The sequence below is a fragment of the Limtongia smithiae genome, assembly GCF_038497785.1.
Source record: "Limtongia smithiae strain NRRL Y-17922 unplaced genomic scaffold V1518scaffold_2, whole genome shotgun sequence".
Taxonomy (NCBI): domain Eukaryota; kingdom Fungi; phylum Ascomycota; class Lipomycetes; order Lipomycetales; family Lipomycetaceae; genus Limtongia; species Limtongia smithiae.
Window position 1 is genome coordinate 88,599 of NW_027117623.1, and position 18,379 is coordinate 106,977.

The window sequence follows — 18,379 nt, forward strand, 5'->3', positions numbered from 1 at the left end:
ACTTCGTGCCGCGCTGCGGCAATGCCGTGCGGCGTAGTCCGGGTAAGTGTCGTAATCGCCGGATTTCGCTGCGTTTCGCGTCAGCGTGGACAGCAATTCCATACCCCAGACTCCACTCCTCCCCATTGCCCTCCTAGAAGACTCCCTTGTGCGGCGAGAGCAGCCACAGTCATGTCCTGGAAGCTCACAAAGAGTATGCACTTCTTACCGCGCACCTCACCATCGACCATCTGACTCTCCATCTAGAACTGCGCGAGACGCACTTGTCTTCGCTCTCGTCCCGATCCTCGTCCACCTCCACCGTCACCCCACAGAGCATACTTGCAGAGGAAAAGGCGAAAGAGAAGGAAAGTAAGCACCATCACCACTTCTACCACAGCAGCAAACACGACGCGGCCGAATCTCCAACCGCAGCCGCGCAGGCCGCCGCGGCCTCCCCCTCCTCTGGCGGCTCCGCCGGGTCTTCGCCGGCACCATCATCCGGCTCCTCCATCGCAGCGTTCTCACCGGGTCACCGCAGCACCGGATCTACGTCCATTGCGCCCGGTCTTCTCTCCGTCACAATCCACGAGGCCACCGGGCTGTCCCTCCCGCCATCCTACACACATGCTCAGCATGGCTTGTCAACTGCTCTGCATTTCTCGACCACGAACAACAGCGCCAGGCACTTCTTGCCATATATCGTTCTCGAGTTTGACAAGACCCAAGTCATTATGGACGCCAAGACCGGCACTATAGAAACACCTATATGGGAACAGACCGCCAACTTCGATGTCAGCAGAAATGAGACGCTCACCGTCTCACTCTATGTACGCAACCCCGGCTCCTTCTTCACGACATCGTCAAACCCACCGGGCTCTTCGTCCGACCGTAAACATACAGATGAGGATATTTTACTCGGGTCCTGCAAGGTTGTGCCCAAGCTCGATGCCCGTATCGGCAAGATCGACGAGTGGGTCGCCGTGTCGTGGGGTTCTGGCAAAGTGTCGCTCAGCACAACGTTCAAGCAGAGCAAGCGGAAGCCGCTGACGATTGACGATTTTGAATTGCTCAAGGTCATTGGCAAAGGCTCCTTCGGTAAGGTCATGCAAGTTCGCAAGAAGGACACGAACCGAATCTACGCTTTGAAGACCATCCGCAAAGCCCACATTGTGTCGCGGTCTGAAGTCAACCATACGCTTGCAGAACGCACCGTGCTCGCACAGATCGATAACCCGTTCATCGTCCCATTGAAATTCAGCTTTCAGTCGCCGGAGAAGCTGTATTTGGTGCTCGCCTTCATCAACGGCGGTGAGCTCTTCCACCACTTGCAGCGCGAGGGTCGGTTTGATCTGAATCGGTCGCGCTTTTATACGGCAGAGCTATTGTGTGCGCTAGAGTGCCTGCATGGATTCAATGTCATCTATCGTGATCTCAAGCCCGAGAACATCTTGCTGGACTACACCGGTCACATAGCGCTATGTGATTTCGGTCTGTGCAAGCTGAACATGCATGAAGACGACAAGACAAACACATTTTGCGGAACACCCGAGTATCTTGCACCAGAGCTGCTGCTGGGTCAAGGATACACCAAGACAGTGGATTGGTGGACGTTAGGTGTTCTTTTATACGAGATGTTGACGGGCTTGCCGCCATTTTATGACGAAAACACAAACGAGATGTACCGCAAAATTCTACAGGAGCCGCTGCGGTTTCCCGATGACATGGACAAGGACGCGAAACTGCTGCTCACCGGTCTGCTAAACCGCGACCCCAAACAACGGCTGGGCGCAAACGGGCCGGCAGAAATTAAGAGCCACAAGTTTTTTGCCGAGATCGACTGGAAGAAGCTTCTGGGCAAGAAGTACCCACCGCCATTTAAGCCGAGTGTTGCATCTGCGACGGACACGTCGAACTTTGACAAGGAGTTTACGAGCGAGGTGCCGACGGATTCGGTCGTGGATGACTACCTTTCGGAGAGCGTGCAACGCCAGTTTGGCGGGTGGACGTACTCGGATAGTAGGTTGGGCACGACGGTGGGTCGTGACGGGCCTGGTCCTGGCAGCGTTATTGGGTAGGGTGGCGAGATTAGTCATGGCAGATCGTGATGAACATATGCGTCTGGGCCAGTTTGTGGCTTGGTTTTTGTGTCTTCGTGTTTTTTGTCTGCGTTTTGTGCGCTTAGAAATGTTGTGGATTGGTGTTCACGAAATATCTTCCCTCACGGCGGCGAAGAGATCCGCGACGTAGAAATGACGACACTTGCCCGTTCGAGCATGAGCCCCGCGTCTTCCGGGCGCCGCATTGCATAGTTTGTGTCAGTCTCCACTCCACCATCCCCATCGCAATCTTCCCTCCGCTCCGACTAGTCTCAGAGTCAGTGCCACTGTACTTTGCAGCAGCAATCAACCTGTTTCCCACGCGCCGACGTGGTGTATGCCTCCCGTGCTCTCTCTGAACGGTGCCCGTGTGAATCTTGTTTTCCCCGCCAGCCTCCAGCATCTGTTTCTTCTCCTTCTGCGCGGCTCGTCGCGTCAAATCGTCGTCCTTCTTCTCGCGTGCGCCGTGATCTTTGGCGCACTTGTCACGTTCTTGCATTCCACCGTCGAGCAGCGCGCGCAGGAGCGTGGGCCAGTGCCAGAGTTTAAGCCGCAGCTGAAGCTTCCGTCGCTGCAGGGTTCACTCGCGCAAGGCATTGAGCCGTGGCACGATCCGCAGATTCAGGCGGACTTTAGGCAGTTTGCAGAGCAGTACCAGCGCACAAGGCAGCTTGAACGGCAGCGCACAGCAAAGAGTGGTCGAGGAACGTTGAATCCTGTGAATAAGAAAGCCGTCGAAGAGACAGAACACATCGCCGATAGCGACAAGTCAGGCTACACTACACAAGGAGAACACAAGGAAGAAACTACAATGGCAGTCCCAACAACCGCACTCACGCTGCAGAGCCGCGTAAAGCTCTCGTCCGGGTACGAGATGCCGGTGCTCGGCTTTGGTGTGTACATGTCATTTGGCGAGGAGGTGATCAATGCCGTGTACCACGCGCTCAAGGTTGGCTACCGCCACATTGACTCGGCGACTCTGTACGAAAATGAGCGCGAGGTTGGCGTGGCGATCAAGAAATGGATCCACGACACGGGCGGCAAACGCGAGGACGTTTATTTCACTACAAAGGTCTGGGACACTGATCAGGGTTACAATAACACTAAGAAGGCGATAAACTGGTCGCTGCGCGAGTGCGATCTCGGATATATTGACCTCTACCTTATTCACTCGCCAAACCCGGGCAAACAGCTGCGCAAGGAGACGTGGCTTGCGATGGAGGAGGCTGTGCGCGACGGCAAGATCCGGTCTATTGGTGTGTCCAACTACGGCATCAAGCATCTCAAGGAGCTCATGACCTACGCGACGATCAAGCCCACCGTCAACCAGCTTGAGGTGCACCCGTTCCTCACCCGGAAGGAACTCGTCGAGTACTGCCAGGCCAACGACATCGTCGTCGAGGCATTCTGTCCTATCACCCGTGGCCTCAAGTTCAAGGACCAGCGCGTGCAGGCACTGGTGAACAAGTACAAGCGCACGCCCGCACAGATTCTACTCAGGTGGAGTCTGCAGCGCGGAATGGTGCCTCTGCCGAAGAGTTCAACGCCAAAGCGCATCGAGGAGAACGCAAAGGTCTTTGACTTTGCCATCGACCCCGTAGATATGGAGTCGCTCATGACAAACGAATATTTTATCGTCGACTGGGATCCCACAAACGTTGCATAAGCTTTTGCGAGGCAGTCTGGAGAATATTATGTAACTAACACAAATGAATGCAACTGGGTTGGACTGATGTGGATGGGGAAGGCGCGGAACAGATTAATTTCTTCTATTATCGTAAAATCAGACAACTTTGATTACCAATTGATCGCCCTCCTTCTTCACCAACATCCGCTTAAACAGATCATCACGCTTGATCTTAATACTCTTCTTCTTCAGCACCTTGACGAGTTGTTGTACCGAGACCCCATGGTCGGCGGTGATGCTCTTAAGCGACTCGTCAAGCACTGACGTCAGAGTAGGTTTCTGCGCCTCCTCTGCGCGTTCTTCCCTGGCCTCTTTTCTCCGCGCCTTCTTCTCCTGAGCTAGTGCTAGACGCTCCGGCATCTTCTCCTCTCCGTCCGGGGAAGCAGCCTCGGCCGCCTCGCGCTTGCGCTTCTTGGAGTCGTATTTATTCTTATTCTTCTTGACGACCGGGGAAGCAGACGCGGGAGCGGGATTGGTTCGTGATTCCAGAGGGATGTACGACTCGTGGATAGCCATGGGCTGGTCGTCAACGATGACCTTAATTTCCTCATCCTCGGCTTGAGGCTCCTCTTTGAGGACCCCACCGGTGGCATCTCGCCCAGCCCTGCTCTTGCCATGTCGCTCAAGCCTAGCGAGGTGCTTTGCCATCTTCTCCTTTTTCAGCGCTGCCTTTCGCAATTCCTTGTCAGTCTCTTTTCTCGCAGCCTCGGGATTGACCGGAAAGCCAGCAACCTCGGGCTTGATCTTGGTGGCGGATGCGGTCTCCGTAATCTCTGGCGCCGTAACAGGCGCCGCCTGTTCGACAACGGGAGCGGAGGCCGTCTCCATCGGCTCTGCTGCCTCCTCCTTCAACTTTTCGTCCTTGAGAGGCTCAACTGATGCTTCCTTTTTCTGCTTCCTGCCATTCGGCTGCTTGTACACGGTCTTCTCGTATTTTTGCGCCTCAGAGATACAGCTCGTGTGGTTCTGGAAGGTGTTGCCTGTGCTTCCGTATCAGCGACAGTGCTTTTGCTCCCAAATTTTACAGTAACAAATACGCACCGTGAAATGTCTCCTGGCAGTCCAAGCAAGTGAACGGAGCACCAGGACACTTATTCCGGTGTTGAGGCAACTTCTTCTTAACGATCGTGTCGTTGCAGTTCTGAATGGTGGTGAGCGAGGGGCACTGGTTTGAACAATGAGATCCAAAAGACAGCTTCTTACCTCGCAAGAAAAGCTAACCATGGTGGTGTCTGTCTTGTAGAGTGTGCATATGGTAAGAGCGAGCGGCTGAAGAGGTATTGGAAAGCGTTGAAAAAAAGTTGGAAAGGATTGCAATTTGCAGATGGGAGTTTTCATTGGGAGTTTTGAACGCGGCTAGCAGGTTTCTTCCTGCCCGGCATTATCATACGCCGTCCGACATTTCTACTGAAAAAGCATGTAGTTAACTATGTACAAAGTGATGAGCTGGCTTTCGTCATCTTCTTAACTCCGGTGTCCCCTTATCATCCAAAATATCATTATTTGTGAAAGTGCTTTTAGCTGAGCCAGCGCTGGTTCTGAAAAAATTCGTAGATGCGTGCGGTCTTGTTCACGTCAATCTTAATAAGCTCGCGAGCTGTCCGCTTCTTCAAAATACCGCCAGTACGAAGGAGTTCTCGAAACAGAGTCTCCTTGATGACAAGGTACGGTTTTGGTAGAATGCGAAGTTGGCTGCACAGCTGCTGTTCCGCAGCGCTTAAGAGATCAAGATCAGCAGCATGTGAGATGTCAAGCGGATTCGCGACCGACTTTCTGAATGCCTTGGCGCCAATGTCGTTATTGCCGAGGACAACAGATGAATCTCTTCCGCCACGACCGTTTATGGTCGGGGTTGCAGAGCCATAACGCGAGCTAGAGACAGGTGTAATATTGCCAAGTAGATTGCGGCCAACGATGCTCCGCTGAAGCTTGTCACGCTCGTATTTTGCCGCCAGATCGAGCATCTGGATGCCGTTCTGCCGGTACTCCTGCAACTCGGCTATCCGTTTGCGAATGCGGAGCTCTTCCACGAGGTCGTCGCAGAATACGCTGTAGTCTTCCTGTGTGAGTACTCTCACAAATGGTTTTGTTTTCATTAGCAATTCCCGTTCTTCGCGGGTTCGTTTTTTCTCAATAGCCGCGTTCTTCTTGTATTCGAGCAAGCCGTGCTCGATCATGCACCGCTTGCGCTCCGCGCGGCTAGTGAGCCGCGAATAGTAGATGTCCAGAACGGTCAGCTTGAGCTCGACCTCGCCCTCGCCGTCGTCGGGGTCAAACACCATGTCCTTGACCACAACATCGGCCTCGTTCTCGTATTCAGTCTCGAACTCGAGACGACCGGGCATGTAGCCTTGTACTTCATGGCACGACGGCACTGATGCCGTTGGTTTCTGCTTTGGGACCGGGGGAATGGCTTGTTGTGTGCGGCGGGCGTCGAGTCTGGCTTTCTTGCGTGAAGCGAATTCCGCAGGAGTGATGTCGAATTTGCGTTTCATGTCAGGGAGCGGATATGACTCGCTCTTGACGTATACGTCAAGATAATGACGATCGACCTCTTCCTTGGTGCGTCCACCGATGTGATCCGCAATCTCCTGCCAGTTTCCCAAGCCTAGAGTCTCCGCGCCTTCGATGAGCAGGAGCTCTTCGTCGGCGCCCCAGTCCTCGACGAAGATAGGGTATGCATGCTGTTCGACGATAGAGTAGTCATGGTATGGCTTGTGAGTGCCCGAAGCGGCGCCGGAGGCAAAGCAGGGCACGCAGAGGTCGTAGTCTTGACAGACGGCGCAGCGGATGCGGACGAGGTGAGTGCAGTCGCAGGCGCAGACGTCGCAGTGGAACCTGTCACGGACACGCATATTAGTTATCAGGGGTGTACAGATGACGATGAGGGCGTGCAGAAGCGACGCGCAACGCGACCACACAGACAGCTGAGGATGGGACCCAGGGTAGAGAGCAGAGGTAGTGGTGAACAAGGATGCGATGCAAACTGGCCGTCGTTGTTGTTGCTTTCATCTTGCTCCCTCAGCACACGCCTTGATGGGTTTCTGTACAGCGCCTTTGTTCTCCTCCGCTGTCCGCGTTCCTCGCTTGCACGCCCAGACGCAGCGATCACATAAAACCAGAACTCACTTGACACCCGGCTCGGCCGCATCGACGGAATCCGTCGTGGTCGTCTTACGATGGGTCACCGTCATGACGACGGGTCGATACGGTTGGATGGGGACTGACAACTACGTAGTGTGACGTGCGGCCGCTCGCGAATGTTCCGTCGCTGCGCCTCGTGTGGCTGGCGACAGGGCCATGCAGCCGCGCCACTTGCGCCGCACAATGCACCGCCGCATTGCGCCACATTCTAGGGTGCAAGCCGCACAAACCAGCAGTCACAAATTAGGGCTTCTGATTCCTGCAGAATGCCCACTTCGGCCGCTTCTTCGCGACGAGCCGCTTGCTACTACCAGAGTCTCCAACAGCAATCTCGCTCTCGCCTATCTCCACCCCGTCTTGTCCCCCACAACTTTCCTCATATAACACAATGGTATGCTTGTCATCACCGGTTTCGAGTGTGTGATCCGCCACTAACAGTACCCAAGGGCCGCGTCCGCACAAAGACCGTCAAGAGAGCCTCGAAGGCCATCATCGAGCGCTACTACCCCAAGCTCACCACCGACTTTGAAACCAACAAGCGTCTGACTGACGAGATCGCTATCATTGCCTCTAAGAGACTGCGAAACAAGATCGCCGGCTACACCACCCATCTCATGAAGCGCATTCAGAAGGGCCCTGTCCGCGGTATCTCCTTCAAGCTTCAGGAGGAGGAGCGTGAGCGAAAGGACCAGTACGTCCCCGACGTCTCCGCTCTCGACCTCTCGCAGCAGTCTGAGGGCCAGCTCGACGTTGACCCCGATACTCGGGACTTGCTTAAGTCGCTTGGCGTACGTTCCCTATCGTTTTACTGTCATTTCCCAATCGCTAACCATATTTCCAGTTCGAGCGCATGCCGATCAACGTTGTCGCTGTTTCTCATTAAGTATTTTCTCTCACTGGTGGGTTGGGCAGGTTACACAAAGGAGCAAAATCTCGATGATTGTACAGTACATCAAATAAAAAAGCAATTTTCACGGATCTATTAGCTACTACGGTCCTTTAGCAAAACGCAACTCTGGCTCTGCTATGCTGAACTTCCTGCCTCCGTGAGCAAGCTGATTGCTTTTGTCCGTATTTTCTCTCGCTCCGCAAGCACCAGACTCTCAGTATGTAGCAGTCCCTGAGCGTGCGCGTCAATCTTGCTCTCGAGCGATGCGAGCGCCTGCACCTTGCGACGTCGCACGTCGATAGTCTTTCTAATCAGCTCTGCTGCGCGCTCACTGAGCTCCTCGCCTGCACGGTGCCATTCTTCAAAAGTCATCTCGCCATAGTAATGTTCAGCCTCGCTCGGATCTGGCTGGTTCAATGCTTGCAGCTCTCTTTGCACATCGTCCGTGGGCAGCGGTGTAGTCACTGGCGTGTACTTCGCGTACGGGTATGGTCCGGTCTTGACCGTCGGAGATGGGCGCGAGGCGGCTATTGGAGCAGCGATTCGGGTACTGCTGTGTATGGACACTGACGTGGTCATTGCTTCTGAAGCCCTGTCCTTCTCGTGGTCGTTGCTGTTGCTTTCAATCACATGCTCTTCCTTGTTCACAGGTCCGCTGCCCGAGCTCACGAGCAATTCATCAAATGAAAAGGAGGATCCCACTCCGTCCATTCCTGCACCGCTGAATGACTCGTCCAGTGACTGCTGCAGGTCGTTGTTATTTTGAACAGGCTTACCTCCTCCTGATAGGTTGGTGGCTTGATTAGTTCCCACTCGCGCATCATCTGCATCATGATCGAACGCTATAGAGCTATTACTGCTACTGATATTCTCATCGCCCCGGAACACTGGCGCGAAACCGCAGGCTGTGGTAACGTGTTTCGGAGTGGATGTCGCAATCACAAACTTGTCTGGGGACACGGTGGTTGTAGTATCAAACTCGATATCGTCCACTTCGACGTCGTCGCTTATAACCAAGTCATCCTCAGAGATGTCTTCAATCAGATCTATTGCGTTGATTTTCTTGATTGAGACTGCGGTTGGCGCCAGCGGCGGTAGGAGTAGTGGAGTGCGGGGCTGTTGTGTGTGAAGGCGCGGTCTGACAACGTTTGGAACTGCTTGTATAGCAAGAAGAAGAAACATCAGTAAACAGCACAACTACAACATACGTCGAGATGGACTCGCGCAAGGGTATGGAACATTCAACTCCACTGTTACGCAGTGGTAACGGCGGCTGGAACACGAAGTCGTGACGAGACTGTGCGTCATACGGTTTGTCGTGATGATCTGTAGACACTATCGACCGGGATGTTAGAGTCAAATACTCTTACAGCTTCTGCGTTTCTATGACGTCTAAGGATATCCAAAGCAAGGTGATTTTATGTGCTCGACAAACCGATACTCTTGTTCCTGGAGGCAGTATCGAGCGGCATGGCGACCCCTGCGACGAACGGGACACGATACGGCGGCATTGTGATGATATGAATCACAAATGCTACACTTGACCCGCAGTTCGAATCGATCCGCAAAGGGAGAGAAAGGGAGAGACAGCGCGGGTCTTCGCGCGTGCCATACACAACGCGGAATTGGTGTTTAGGTCCACGCGCGTCACACGCGTCGCTCATTTTCCACAAATCCCTTAGTTACGAAAGATCTAAATGCAACGCTCTAGGTCCAATCGCTCCACCATCGTTTTCCACGCCGCGATGCCCCTCTCCGCATATTCCTGCGGAATCGCAACGTCATACTGTAGCAGTTCGCGATTGAAAATCTCAAACGATACCCACCCACGGTATGCGAGTGTCACGAGACATGCCGCCGCGATGGACTCAACGGGAAGGTATCCGCCCTTATTTGTCTCGTAAGGAAACAAGCGCGCATTGCGCGACCAGCTCATGTACGGATTCTGGCTCTTGTCGTACCACGGATGTCCAGCAGTCAGCGGCTGGTCGAGTCGCTCACCGTCGCAGAGCTGGATGAAGAATATTTTCTCAGTGGGAACGGTGGCCACGAAGTCCGCGATGTCGGCCCGCAGAACCGCGTCCGCGTTAGGCACGACGCCGCTGCGTGACTCAATGTCGGCCCATACTCTTGCAGCCCACTGGTACGTATCAACGAGCATGCCAAAGTTTGGCCGGTCGACTTTCTGGATTATCCGCCAGATGTCCTGCCAGGTGCTATTGTACGGCGCCCAAGCCATTTGCTCGTAGGTGAACTTGATTCCACATGGAGCACCGAGATCAACGACTTCCCGGATGTCCGCAACCACTTTATCGTCATCGCCTGTTGTGCCGACAGCGTGAAATTGTGCGGGAATCTGGATCAGACCCGCGCCGAGAATGTGGGATAGCTTGATCCACAGCTTCATTTTCTCTACTTTTTGCGCATGCCGCGTCGCACTCGTAAGCCCTTCGTAATTTCGAAACGGCTGCAGGCAATACGCAATGAGTCTGTATTCGTCCAAGATACCCTTGTATTCTATCGCGGCACGGATCAAGCATTCTTCAAACGAGGTCGCTGGGGCTGTCACTGGATATGATCGTGCCATGACCTTGAGATCCTCATATGCGACTTCGACGCCTTGGTAGCCTGCCAGCGCGGCGCTGCGCAGCTTCTCCGCGGGAGTATAGCCTGCGCTAGCGCGACCAAGGCTAAGTGACGCAATGGCAAGCGGGAACTTGACGAGTAGCTGCGGTGCGGCGACCATGTTGTGCGTAGGAGATGGCGTTGGGAGGATGACGGTGGAGGAGGATGAGCTGCGGTGCGGAACTCCTGTCGGTCTTATACGCTGGCGGGCTACAGATAGTCATACTGGCTAAGATGGCATCAATATCTACAGCCAGCGGACAGGTTGTGAGCTCGTAAGCCGTGGCTCGCTCAGAAGCCGGAGCAGTATATCCTCTCAGACTTCCAGCTAACGTCCAGCAGAAGCCAAACGGCCAGTCCGGGCCATTCTTTTCCCGGCTGGACATGTATCGGCGGGAAATGCTTCAGCCGACGGATTAACTTCCCTCTTTCTCGGCCTTCCGCAGATCGGTGATCTCAAAATCAATCGCACGAGCAACGTCGACACTCGTCGACACTCAGCATCATCTTCATTTATACACAATCGGTGTCATGATGCCTGGAACGAAGATGAAATTCGAGCGGCGATGCCACAGCGGCGTCGCAGTTACACAGGAGTTAACTTTGTTGCTTGGGCACCTGCATCATGTGGTTAGGGCGTGTAGATCTCCATCCCCAATTAACGCCGCCATCCGCCGCACTAATGAAGAACTAGACAAGGTACAAGGTACAGGATACAAGGACATAGATGGTTATCATATACAGTGCTCTCGCTACTGTTTGGTGTTTGCTTATAAAATCGCAGTCCAAACGACAACGCCGTTGCCGTTTGATGCGCAGGTGGGACTTAGCGATCGATCAGAAGAAAGCCCTAACCTACTCCGCATATCACCGCCAACGAAGAAGACCCACATGCTCACCGGACGGTCAACACATCTTTGTTTGCCTAAACATCAACTATAAGAGATTCCTCATGCTACAATGGACGAGTGGTGGCGGATGGGCAACGCGGCAGTGTATTTCTCCCAGTCCGCTGGCTGTCTGCCTCCAGACAAATTCCAGACGATTGGAAACTGACAATGGGCGAATCGCGTGAAGCACACGAGGTGACTAGAGAGCGGTTCAAGTGTCTTCTAGTCTCCTAGTGATATCAATTCTCTAGTCTCAATGTACAGTCCCAAGTTTAGTGATATAGAGGGTTGGGGTGTTCTTATCTTACTTTTACAGAAACTCAAAGTTTGATAAGTTGGGACTGCAGGTTAACTTGCTTACGTACACGAGTCAACCCGACCCAATTGCCCGGATCGCGGGATAGCGTGCGGCTTAGATCAGTAATTCGGACGGAGCAGAGCAAATAGTTTGCTGCACTCCCGACCTGCGAGGCCAGCCTGGCTTCGAAAACAACCGAGGTACCTTTTCGAGCAGCGCTCTACCATCGAACTATTACCCTCCTCAGCGTATGCAGCTACAACTCCCCTCAAATTCCTCTGTCGCCTATAGCCAGGATGACCTCACAAGAGACATACTCTTAGCCCAAAGTTTGCTACGTTACGCGACCAGAAAACTTGAAACAAAATTTAACCCTTGCAGCAGCTGTGTTTGGACTGTCCGACGCCATGCTGTACGTCTAAGTAACGCACAAAGAACTCGTCATCTGCGTCTATCAAATTAGTGACATCAACGATATCGAATATCTCAGAATTATGAATATCTAGCCTATCTGAGCGCCAAAAATTCCGCGTGCGCATGGCTAGAATTCTGCCGAGCTCGCGCATCCGACCGATGGTTTCTCGGTTTCTAAAGACCAAAAACGGATGAAGTTGCGGATGGGACTGGTTGTCATCCGAAAAGTGTGTTTGTTGTGCCTTGGGGAGGCACAACTTATATGCGATTTGTGTCGACCTCCCAATGCACAGCACAGTCTCAAGTTGAATTATTTGTAGGGTTAAAAAAGTTTAATCGGACATCACATCCCTGAAGTGTGTATCATGCCTGCTTGTGGCGTTCTGCCGTTATTCTGCGTTAAACACTACATTGAGGTTTTTATAAGCTTGGGACTTTGAGAACAGTCAGTCACCCCTGATCCAGGCTTACAGATAGCCGCTTCTCTCGTAGACGGGTACAACAGCCCTCCAAAGAGCTCCTCTACTTTCAGCTGCATAGGTACGCACCTATTGTCGTATTATGTCTACAATTTGCCGTCACTTTTGACTATTTGCCGGTCTTGAGTGTACGCCATCGCGTCTTGTTGTGCCGACCCATCTTGGCTCCGCCTAGTCTTCTAGAACACTGCAAACTTAACCCACTTTATCCCTCTGCTAACTAAAGATGTACGTGTCATGAAATAAAAGTAATATTTATGAGAATTTAGAGGTGCGTTGTCCGGGAAACCAATAATGCTATCTTGCGCTGGCTACATGCGGGTCATCTCAGCCGGTTGGCAAAATGTACTGTGCAGCATATGCATGCCAGAACTTTCATATAGCTAATATGCATATACTATGCATCTAGTTAGCTAATGCTCTCCGTAGATTCCTTGCGGTCTGACTTTCAATCGAGAGTTAGTGTCTTCGGTGGAAGATAGGGAGTGATTACACGCGCGCTATGTGTGATCGTTAACAAAGTACACATGAAGTTATGGTACAGCTTCCAGTTGTCTGATCTAGCCATAAAACTTATACAGTCCAGCATCGTGAGCTTGAAAGCTGAGGAGCTCAATCATGGTGATAGAGAAGTTGATGATAACTGTACCTCGCTTTTACGTAATTAGATGATTATATTCACTATTTCGTGTAGGGTATCAGTCCATAAATCTTGTATGTAAATGGTAATCTCAGGTGACATTGGCGCTGTTCCTTGCTACTCTAATTATCATTTTAATCAGTCAGTACATGCATGTTAACACAGCATATCCCGTGAGCAACCTGCAACAAATCTGGCCGAAAGTTGTTGGCTATCAGCGACATCTGCGAATCGAAGACGTGTGTGCAAAATGGATTATTTAGTGCCTTACGGCCAAGTTTGTTGGGAGCAAACCCCATCTCCATCGCCCCCCCGCGTGCACCGCCTGCACACATCCCTGCGAGCATGCCGAAGCCACCACGTCCGAAGCACAGCACGCAATCGGACGATACCGACGCTGAGTTTCCGCTTCTGCGGTCACAGGGACTATACGCGTCCCAGATCACAGGTGATGGCAACTGCCTGTTCCGTGCGCTGGCGGAGCAGCTCTATGGCGATGCAGAGCGTCATGCGTATATACGCCACGAGGTTGTCTCGTTCTTGCGTGAGCACAAGACGCGGTTTATTGGATTCTTACCTGCTGCAGCGGCTACCGCTGCTGCTGCTGCTGCTGCGGCTGCAGGAAGCGGGGGGCGTGCAGTGCGAAGGAGTACGCGGCGCGGAGATCATGGGGACGCGGGAGGACATACGACGGATGTGATGTGGGAGCGGTATCTTGAGACGATGGACACGGATGGCGTGTACGGTGATAACCTTGAGATCGTGGCGTTTGCGAGCAGGTTCGACGTGTGCATCAAGATCCACCTCGCTGAGTTTGCGTACGTTGTTAGTGGTGGGAATGATCAGGGAGGAGGCGGTAGGGAGAAGAATATGTTACATATTGCGTATCATCAGTGGGAGCACTATTCGTCGATCCGGAACATCGATGGACCGCATCACGGACTTCCAGAGGTGCGCGAACAGGTACGCACTCCCAGGTTGTTCTGCTACTTTCACTTACAAGCCATCCCTAACCTCTTCAGATTCCGCAACAGTCAGAAGCACAACTCGCATCTCTCCTCGAAGACCACAAGTATTGCCAGCCTTGGATGGAAAAAGTTGTACGTGCCTCGTTACCGGATCTGGAAGACGAGAGCGGGGCTTCAGTACGCGACGCGATCGAGAAATTCAAAGGTGACGTTAACCGCGCCGTCGATTATTTGTTTGAACGAATGCAACATGGCGGAGACACAGGCGACGAAGCGACAGAGGTCGATACCCACGATGAGACGTCGACGTGTCCCGCGGCATCCCCACAATCTGTGGATGCCCCAGTAGCATCTTCATCGCCGTCACCACCGGCATCACAGGAACCATCATCACCGCCATCATCATTATTATCGACATCACAATTACGACGCAAGCAGCTGCAGTACGCTGATGTTTCTACAACAACGGCAGCCAACGCACGTCGAGCGCGATACGCCACGCGCGCTGCGAACGCTCGCAACGCGCGAGCAGCCGCGGCCGCGGCAGCTGCGGCAGTCGCGGGCGCCATATCCGGCGAGGAAATTATTTCCACTCCACCGCAGGTTGAGCCACTTCCCAAGCGTAAGGAAACGGCACGCGAGCGAAAGGAACGGCAGAAGCGTGAATCTAAAGAACGCCGCCTACTCGAGCAACAAAGCGGCGATGGAGGCAAGCAACAACAACACAAAGATCCTGGCATGGATCGCGTTGTCGCACAGGCATCGGCATCGAAGGTTGTGTATATCTAGACCAGGTTGAGGTTGGAAGGCGTATTGCATTTTTCATTCTGTTTCTTGTGCTAGGGATTTGCTATTAAATGAATTTATGTTGTCAAATGAACACCTTGTTTTCAAAGGCGGAAAGTTCTACGTTGAATTACCACGCTGTCCACACACAAACAATGCTCTAGGCTCCAAACACAGAAGTGAACAACAAATATACCCATTAAAATTCCTTGCATGACACGCCACATAAATAATATACAATTATGCGAGTCAATAGACTCATGAACCAATAAAATGAGAGACAGGTATGTACAGAGTTTCTACTGCTGGGTTCCGCAATTGATTATGGAACAGGCGTTAAAAATCCAGACTCCAGAAAATGCAAAGCAGAATGAATGACTGTGGGTGAGAATGTGACTACTCGTCCATGTTCACGGCTGTATTGGTTTCCGCGTCGTCGTCAGCGTCGGTGTTGACGTCGTATGAGATGTAGGCGTCGTCGGTGCCCTTACGCGTAAATTGCGGCGACGCAGGCGGCGTATATAAACCTTCGTGCTCTGCAGAGCTGTCGTGCACGTCGTAAGAGGTAGACACAGATAGGCGACCGCGGAAGAAGCTTGGAATATCGGTGGAAGTGGTGATGACAGCAGTGGTAGCAGCATCATCCTCAAGCTCGTAGAAGAGGAGCGTGACGTTGCCTTGCTCGAGCACCTCGCTAAGCGGGACGGCGTGAACATCCGCGTCGGATGCGCGCAGCCAGAACGATGCAGTTGGGTTGGATGCCGGCGCAGGCGCCCGGCGGTAAGTGACGTAGTGTCCGAACGAGTGACTGCCGTAGTGCACAACTGTGCTCGAAAGTCTGTAAGTCGGCTCTCCGGGACGCATCAATGGGGGCGGGGCGGTAGCAGCTGCGGCATCGCAGCGCATGAATTGTGCAAACGGCAGGCGCTCGGGAAATGCGACACGTGTGTTGTTCTTTGTCGCGATCCTGAGCGAGGAATCAAACTGCGACCGGTTGACGTGCAGGACCAGCGTCTTGGGCAGGTCAGAAATGACGAGTTGCCGTTCGCGCCGCGAGGAAACTAGCCGCGGCGGCTTCATGCGCTCAAAGTCATCATCCTGGACAATATCCTTGCGCAGCGCCTCCGAGATCGCATCGATGCGAGTCTGGAAGACCTGTGAGAGGTTTGCGGCACTGGTGGGAGACATTACAGTCGGCGAGGGTGGCGGCGAAGGGCAGTCTTCGCTTTCGTCAGCGTGCTGGGAGTAGGGCGCGAGCACGGCGGGACGAAGGGTGCGTTCGAGTAAGCGCTGGAGCTGGGCCTGCGCACCGACGAGCGAGCAGCGGGGACAGTAGACATCCGCGCCAGAGCCCTGCACGGCGTGGGAGCGCAGTAGCTCTTCGAGGGTGACGGAGTGCTCGCGAGAGAGGTGCTGGAACTGCGGATCGGCCAGGAATAGACCGCCAAGAGTGGGGGAGGCCATGAAGTAGGATGCGGTGGGGGAAGGCGAGACCGGCTGCTCGGGGATGCTGAGCTCGATGCAGGAGAAGGAGACACGCCGCCGGGGTACGACCTCACGGCACAGCGTGCAGACGACGTAGGTAATCTCGACCCCGTCGACGGGGAGGCGGGTTTCGTCTTCACAGTCATCGCCCACGGTGCGCAGTGCCTGAATCAGCGCGAGCAGAAACTCGTGCGCATCTTGCTGCTCCGCGTCTTCGGACCAACGCTTGTCAACAGCGCCGAGGGTCGCGAGGAGAGCGCGCGGCGCGTAGGTGTGCGTGTGCGGCTCGGCCGCGTTGACGCACGCGAGCAGCTGCGCAAGCTCGACGCGCGTCGTCCGCGCGCGGTCACATGACAAGCTGTCTGCGGCCGAGACAGTAGCGCTGTCGGCGACGGCAGCGGCGAGGAAGCGCACGACGGAGCGCGACGACGCCAGCGCTTGAACGACACAGTTGAGGAAGCAAGTGTTGCCGGTGTTGGCGAGGCCACCGAAGTGGGCGGGCGGGTCGGGGAGCGCTGTGGCGGTGGCGGGGCTGCAAACGGCAGGGGCCGGGCAAGGTGAGGCTGTGGCGCACGCGGCAGGCGCGTCGATAGCGGCGTCGGGCAGCCACGCGACGGCGGGCGGAGGAGCCATGGAGTCGCGCATGGAAAGGAGACGGGGGATGCAGGAGGAGGAGACGGGCGGCGGAGGGCGTCGATATAAGCAGCGTCGCGGAGCAAGAAGTACTGACGACGCTAAATCTTAATGCGCCGCACCCGCCGCACGACACGCCGCAAGACGCGCGTCGTGCTAAGCTAGGCCGTTTCAAGTTTGCGTGCCCTAACCCGATGAAGTCACGTGCTGTAAAATCTTCACTCCTCCCAGCTTCAGCTCATCTCCCAGCACTCGCATCACCCATATCAGACACAGCCATGGCAAAAAAGACAGGTGTGTTCTTGCTCTACTATACTATACTTTCATTTCTAACTAGCTTAGCCGGTCGCTCCAACAAGCGTGCTGCACGCCGCGAACTTCCCGACGCCCCCGTCCCAGCGCGCGCCATCCACGCCGCCGCCCTTGACCCCACCCCCCGCAACGCTGCGACCTTCACTACTACCTCCTTTTCCACGAAGAAGTCGGTTCTCCATGTGGCCTCGAAGCGTCACAAAAGCAAGATATCCAAAGCCGAGATACGCCAGGATATGCTCGTCGCCAAAATCGAAGCCAGTAAGCAACGCAACAAGATGGTACTTGCGACGCGCAATATCGTGGCGAATAGCACCAGCGCTAGTACTACCCCCGACAGCGCAGTGGTTGTAACGGACAGCATAGACGTGACTACCAGCAGTGCAGTCAACGCGGCACTACTCCTCAGTAAGTCCAGCAGCACCAAGAAGCTGCGCGGACGCGAACTCCTTAGACTGGCCGGCAAAATCAAAGTCGGCGCCGCTGGCATGGACGTCGATGTCTCCGACGATGAGGACGACATCATGCCTGCCACAAAGACAGGCTCATTCACAGCCCTCGCCAACGATGACGACGACGACTCCTCCGACTCCGACTTAGAATCCCACTCCGCATTTCGCTCAAATGCCGTCCCTCTCTCAGCCACCACCCTGCGCGCCGTCCAGGCCTTGCCCTCTCGCCACGCACCCATTCAAGAAATAGACGTGCCGCTATAACGGTTTTATCAACACAACTCCTGCATCTAAAGTCTATCGTACACCACACCACATGCACCCACCAAATCAAGAGTCTAGGAACCGACAACCAAATTATCATCATAATCATCAAGGCCATCTTGGAAACAACATTTCAGAGGAACTATACATATACATAATTTAGTGTACAAACATACACACTTGGAAAAAGTAAACTTGACAAACAAAAACACGCGCTTTTCATTAGCAAAGATCGATGAGGCATGACAACAAGCAAAGCACAATAACAGCAACTAGCGTCGGTAAAAGAACAAGCATGACAAACTGCTCAGGATAAAAAAAACATGACGGCTTCA

General features: G+C 53.8%; 10 protein-coding genes across 10 annotated transcripts; 5 read left to right on the plus strand and 5 right to left on the minus strand.

The window, feature by feature from the left end:
• Positions 1-81: 81 nt before the first annotated feature.
• On the plus strand, positions 82-2,057 carry V1518DRAFT_440251 (kinase-like domain-containing protein; the record flags this gene model as incomplete). The annotated part of the gene is made up of 3 exons (XM_066906412.1): positions 82-193; positions 247-499; positions 521-2,057. Exons 1-3 carry the CDS (start codon positions 172-174, stop codon positions 2,055-2,057), a joined length of 1,812 nt encoding a protein of 603 aa, XP_066761031.1. The 5' UTR covers positions 82-171.
• Positions 2,058-2,889: 832 nt separating this feature from the next.
• Positions 2,890-3,744, plus strand: V1518DRAFT_370841 (NADP-dependent oxidoreductase domain-containing protein; the record flags this gene model as incomplete). The annotated part of the gene is made up of 1 exon (XM_066901337.1): positions 2,890-3,744. One exon carries the CDS (start codon positions 2,890-2,892, stop codon positions 3,742-3,744), a length of 855 nt encoding a protein of 284 aa, XP_066761032.1.
• On the minus strand, positions 3,739-5,130 carry V1518DRAFT_411295 (uncharacterized protein). The gene is made up of 3 exons (XM_066902816.1): positions 4,969-5,130; positions 4,807-4,906; positions 3,739-4,745 (listed from the first exon to the last, which is right to left on the minus strand). The coding sequence occupies exons 1-3, from the start codon at positions 5,101-5,103 to the stop codon at positions 3,862-3,864; spliced, it is 1,119 nt and encodes a 372-aa protein (XP_066761033.1). The 5' UTR covers positions 5,104-5,130; the 3' UTR covers positions 3,739-3,861.
• A 28-nt stretch (positions 5,131-5,158) lies between these two features.
• On the minus strand, positions 5,159-6,986 carry V1518DRAFT_411298 (uncharacterized protein). The gene is made up of 2 exons (XM_066902817.1): positions 6,895-6,986; positions 5,159-6,603 (listed from the first exon to the last, which is right to left on the minus strand). The coding sequence occupies exons 1-2, from the start codon at positions 6,957-6,959 to the stop codon at positions 5,283-5,285; spliced, it is 1,386 nt and encodes a 461-aa protein (XP_066761034.1). The 5' UTR covers positions 6,960-6,986; the 3' UTR covers positions 5,159-5,282.
• Positions 6,987-7,227: 241 nt separating this feature from the next.
• Positions 7,228-7,983, plus strand: V1518DRAFT_411301 (40S ribosomal protein eS17). The gene is made up of 3 exons (XM_066902818.1): positions 7,228-7,300; positions 7,356-7,697; positions 7,751-7,983. The coding sequence occupies exons 1-3, from the start codon at positions 7,298-7,300 to the stop codon at positions 7,790-7,792; spliced, it is 387 nt and encodes a 128-aa protein (XP_066761035.1). The 5' UTR covers positions 7,228-7,297; the 3' UTR covers positions 7,793-7,983.
• On the minus strand, positions 7,864-9,082 carry V1518DRAFT_147047 (uncharacterized protein). Its single transcript, XM_066900772.1, has one exon. It carries the CDS (start codon positions 8,978-8,980, stop codon positions 7,934-7,936), a length of 1,047 nt encoding a protein of 348 aa, XP_066761036.1. The 5' UTR covers positions 8,981-9,082; the 3' UTR covers positions 7,864-7,933.
• A 216-nt stretch (positions 9,083-9,298) lies between these two features.
• Positions 9,299-10,966, minus strand: V1518DRAFT_147081 (xylose isomerase-like protein). Its single transcript, XM_066900773.1, has one exon. The coding sequence runs from the start codon at positions 10,542-10,544 to the stop codon at positions 9,492-9,494; it is 1,053 nt and encodes a 350-aa protein (XP_066761037.1). The 5' UTR covers positions 10,545-10,966; the 3' UTR covers positions 9,299-9,491.
• A 2,066-nt stretch (positions 10,967-13,032) lies between these two features.
• V1518DRAFT_411314 (uncharacterized protein) lies at positions 13,033-15,094 on the plus strand. Its single transcript, XM_066902819.1, has 2 exons — positions 13,033-14,107; positions 14,167-15,094. The coding sequence occupies exons 1-2, from the start codon at positions 13,490-13,492 to the stop codon at positions 14,899-14,901; spliced, it is 1,353 nt and encodes a 450-aa protein (XP_066761038.1). The 5' UTR covers positions 13,033-13,489; the 3' UTR covers positions 14,902-15,094.
• Positions 15,095-15,294: 200 nt separating this feature from the next.
• V1518DRAFT_403751 (uncharacterized protein) lies at positions 15,295-17,016 on the minus strand (the record flags this gene model as incomplete). The annotated part of the gene is made up of 1 exon (XM_066901875.1): positions 15,295-17,016. The coding sequence occupies one exon, from the start codon at positions 17,014-17,016 to the stop codon at positions 15,295-15,297; it is 1,722 nt and encodes a 573-aa protein (XP_066761039.1).
• Positions 17,017-17,274: 258 nt separating this feature from the next.
• On the plus strand, positions 17,275-18,332 carry V1518DRAFT_411317 (uncharacterized protein). The gene is made up of 2 exons (XM_066902820.1): positions 17,275-17,310; positions 17,359-18,332. The coding sequence occupies exons 1-2, from the start codon at positions 17,295-17,297 to the stop codon at positions 18,042-18,044; spliced, it is 702 nt and encodes a 233-aa protein (XP_066761040.1). The 5' UTR covers positions 17,275-17,294; the 3' UTR covers positions 18,045-18,332.
• The last annotated feature ends 47 nt before the right edge of the window (positions 18,333-18,379 follow it).

Coding starts and splice junctions, on each gene's coding strand:
- V1518DRAFT_411295 (XM_066902816.1), bottom strand. CDS start 5,103: ATGAAAACTCCCATCTGCAAATTGCAATCCTTTCCAACTTTTTTTCAA. Junction 4,907..4,968: donor TGGTTAGCTTTTCTTGCGAG/GTAAGAAGCTGT, acceptor ACCACCATTCAG/AACTGCAACGACACGATCGT. Junction 4,746..4,806: donor CTGCCAGGAGACATTTCACG/GTGCGTATTTGT, acceptor ACGGAAGCACAG/GCAACACCTTCCAGAACCAC.
- V1518DRAFT_411298 (XM_066902817.1), bottom strand. CDS start 6,959: ATGACGGTGACCCATCGTAAGACGACCACGACGGATTCCGTCGATGCG. Junction 6,604..6,894: donor GCGGCCGAGCCGGGTGTCAA/GTGAGTTCTGGT, acceptor TGTCCGTGACAG/GTTCCACTGCGACGTCTGCG.
- V1518DRAFT_411301 (XM_066902818.1), top strand. Junction 7,698..7,750: donor ACTTGCTTAAGTCGCTTGGC/GTACGTTCCCTA, acceptor CCATATTTCCAG/TTCGAGCGCATGCCGATCAA.
- V1518DRAFT_147047 (XM_066900772.1), bottom strand. CDS start 8,980: ATGTTTCTTCTTCTTGCTATACAAGCAGTTCCAAACGTTGTCAGACCG.
- V1518DRAFT_147081 (XM_066900773.1), bottom strand. CDS start 10,544: ATGGTCGCCGCACCGCAGCTACTCGTCAAGTTCCCGCTTGCCATTGCG.
- V1518DRAFT_411314 (XM_066902819.1), top strand. CDS start 13,490: ATGCCGAAGCCACCACGTCCGAAGCACAGCACGCAATCGGACGATACC. Junction 14,108..14,166: donor TTCCAGAGGTGCGCGAACAG/GTACGCACTCCC, acceptor TAACCTCTTCAG/ATTCCGCAACAGTCAGAAGC.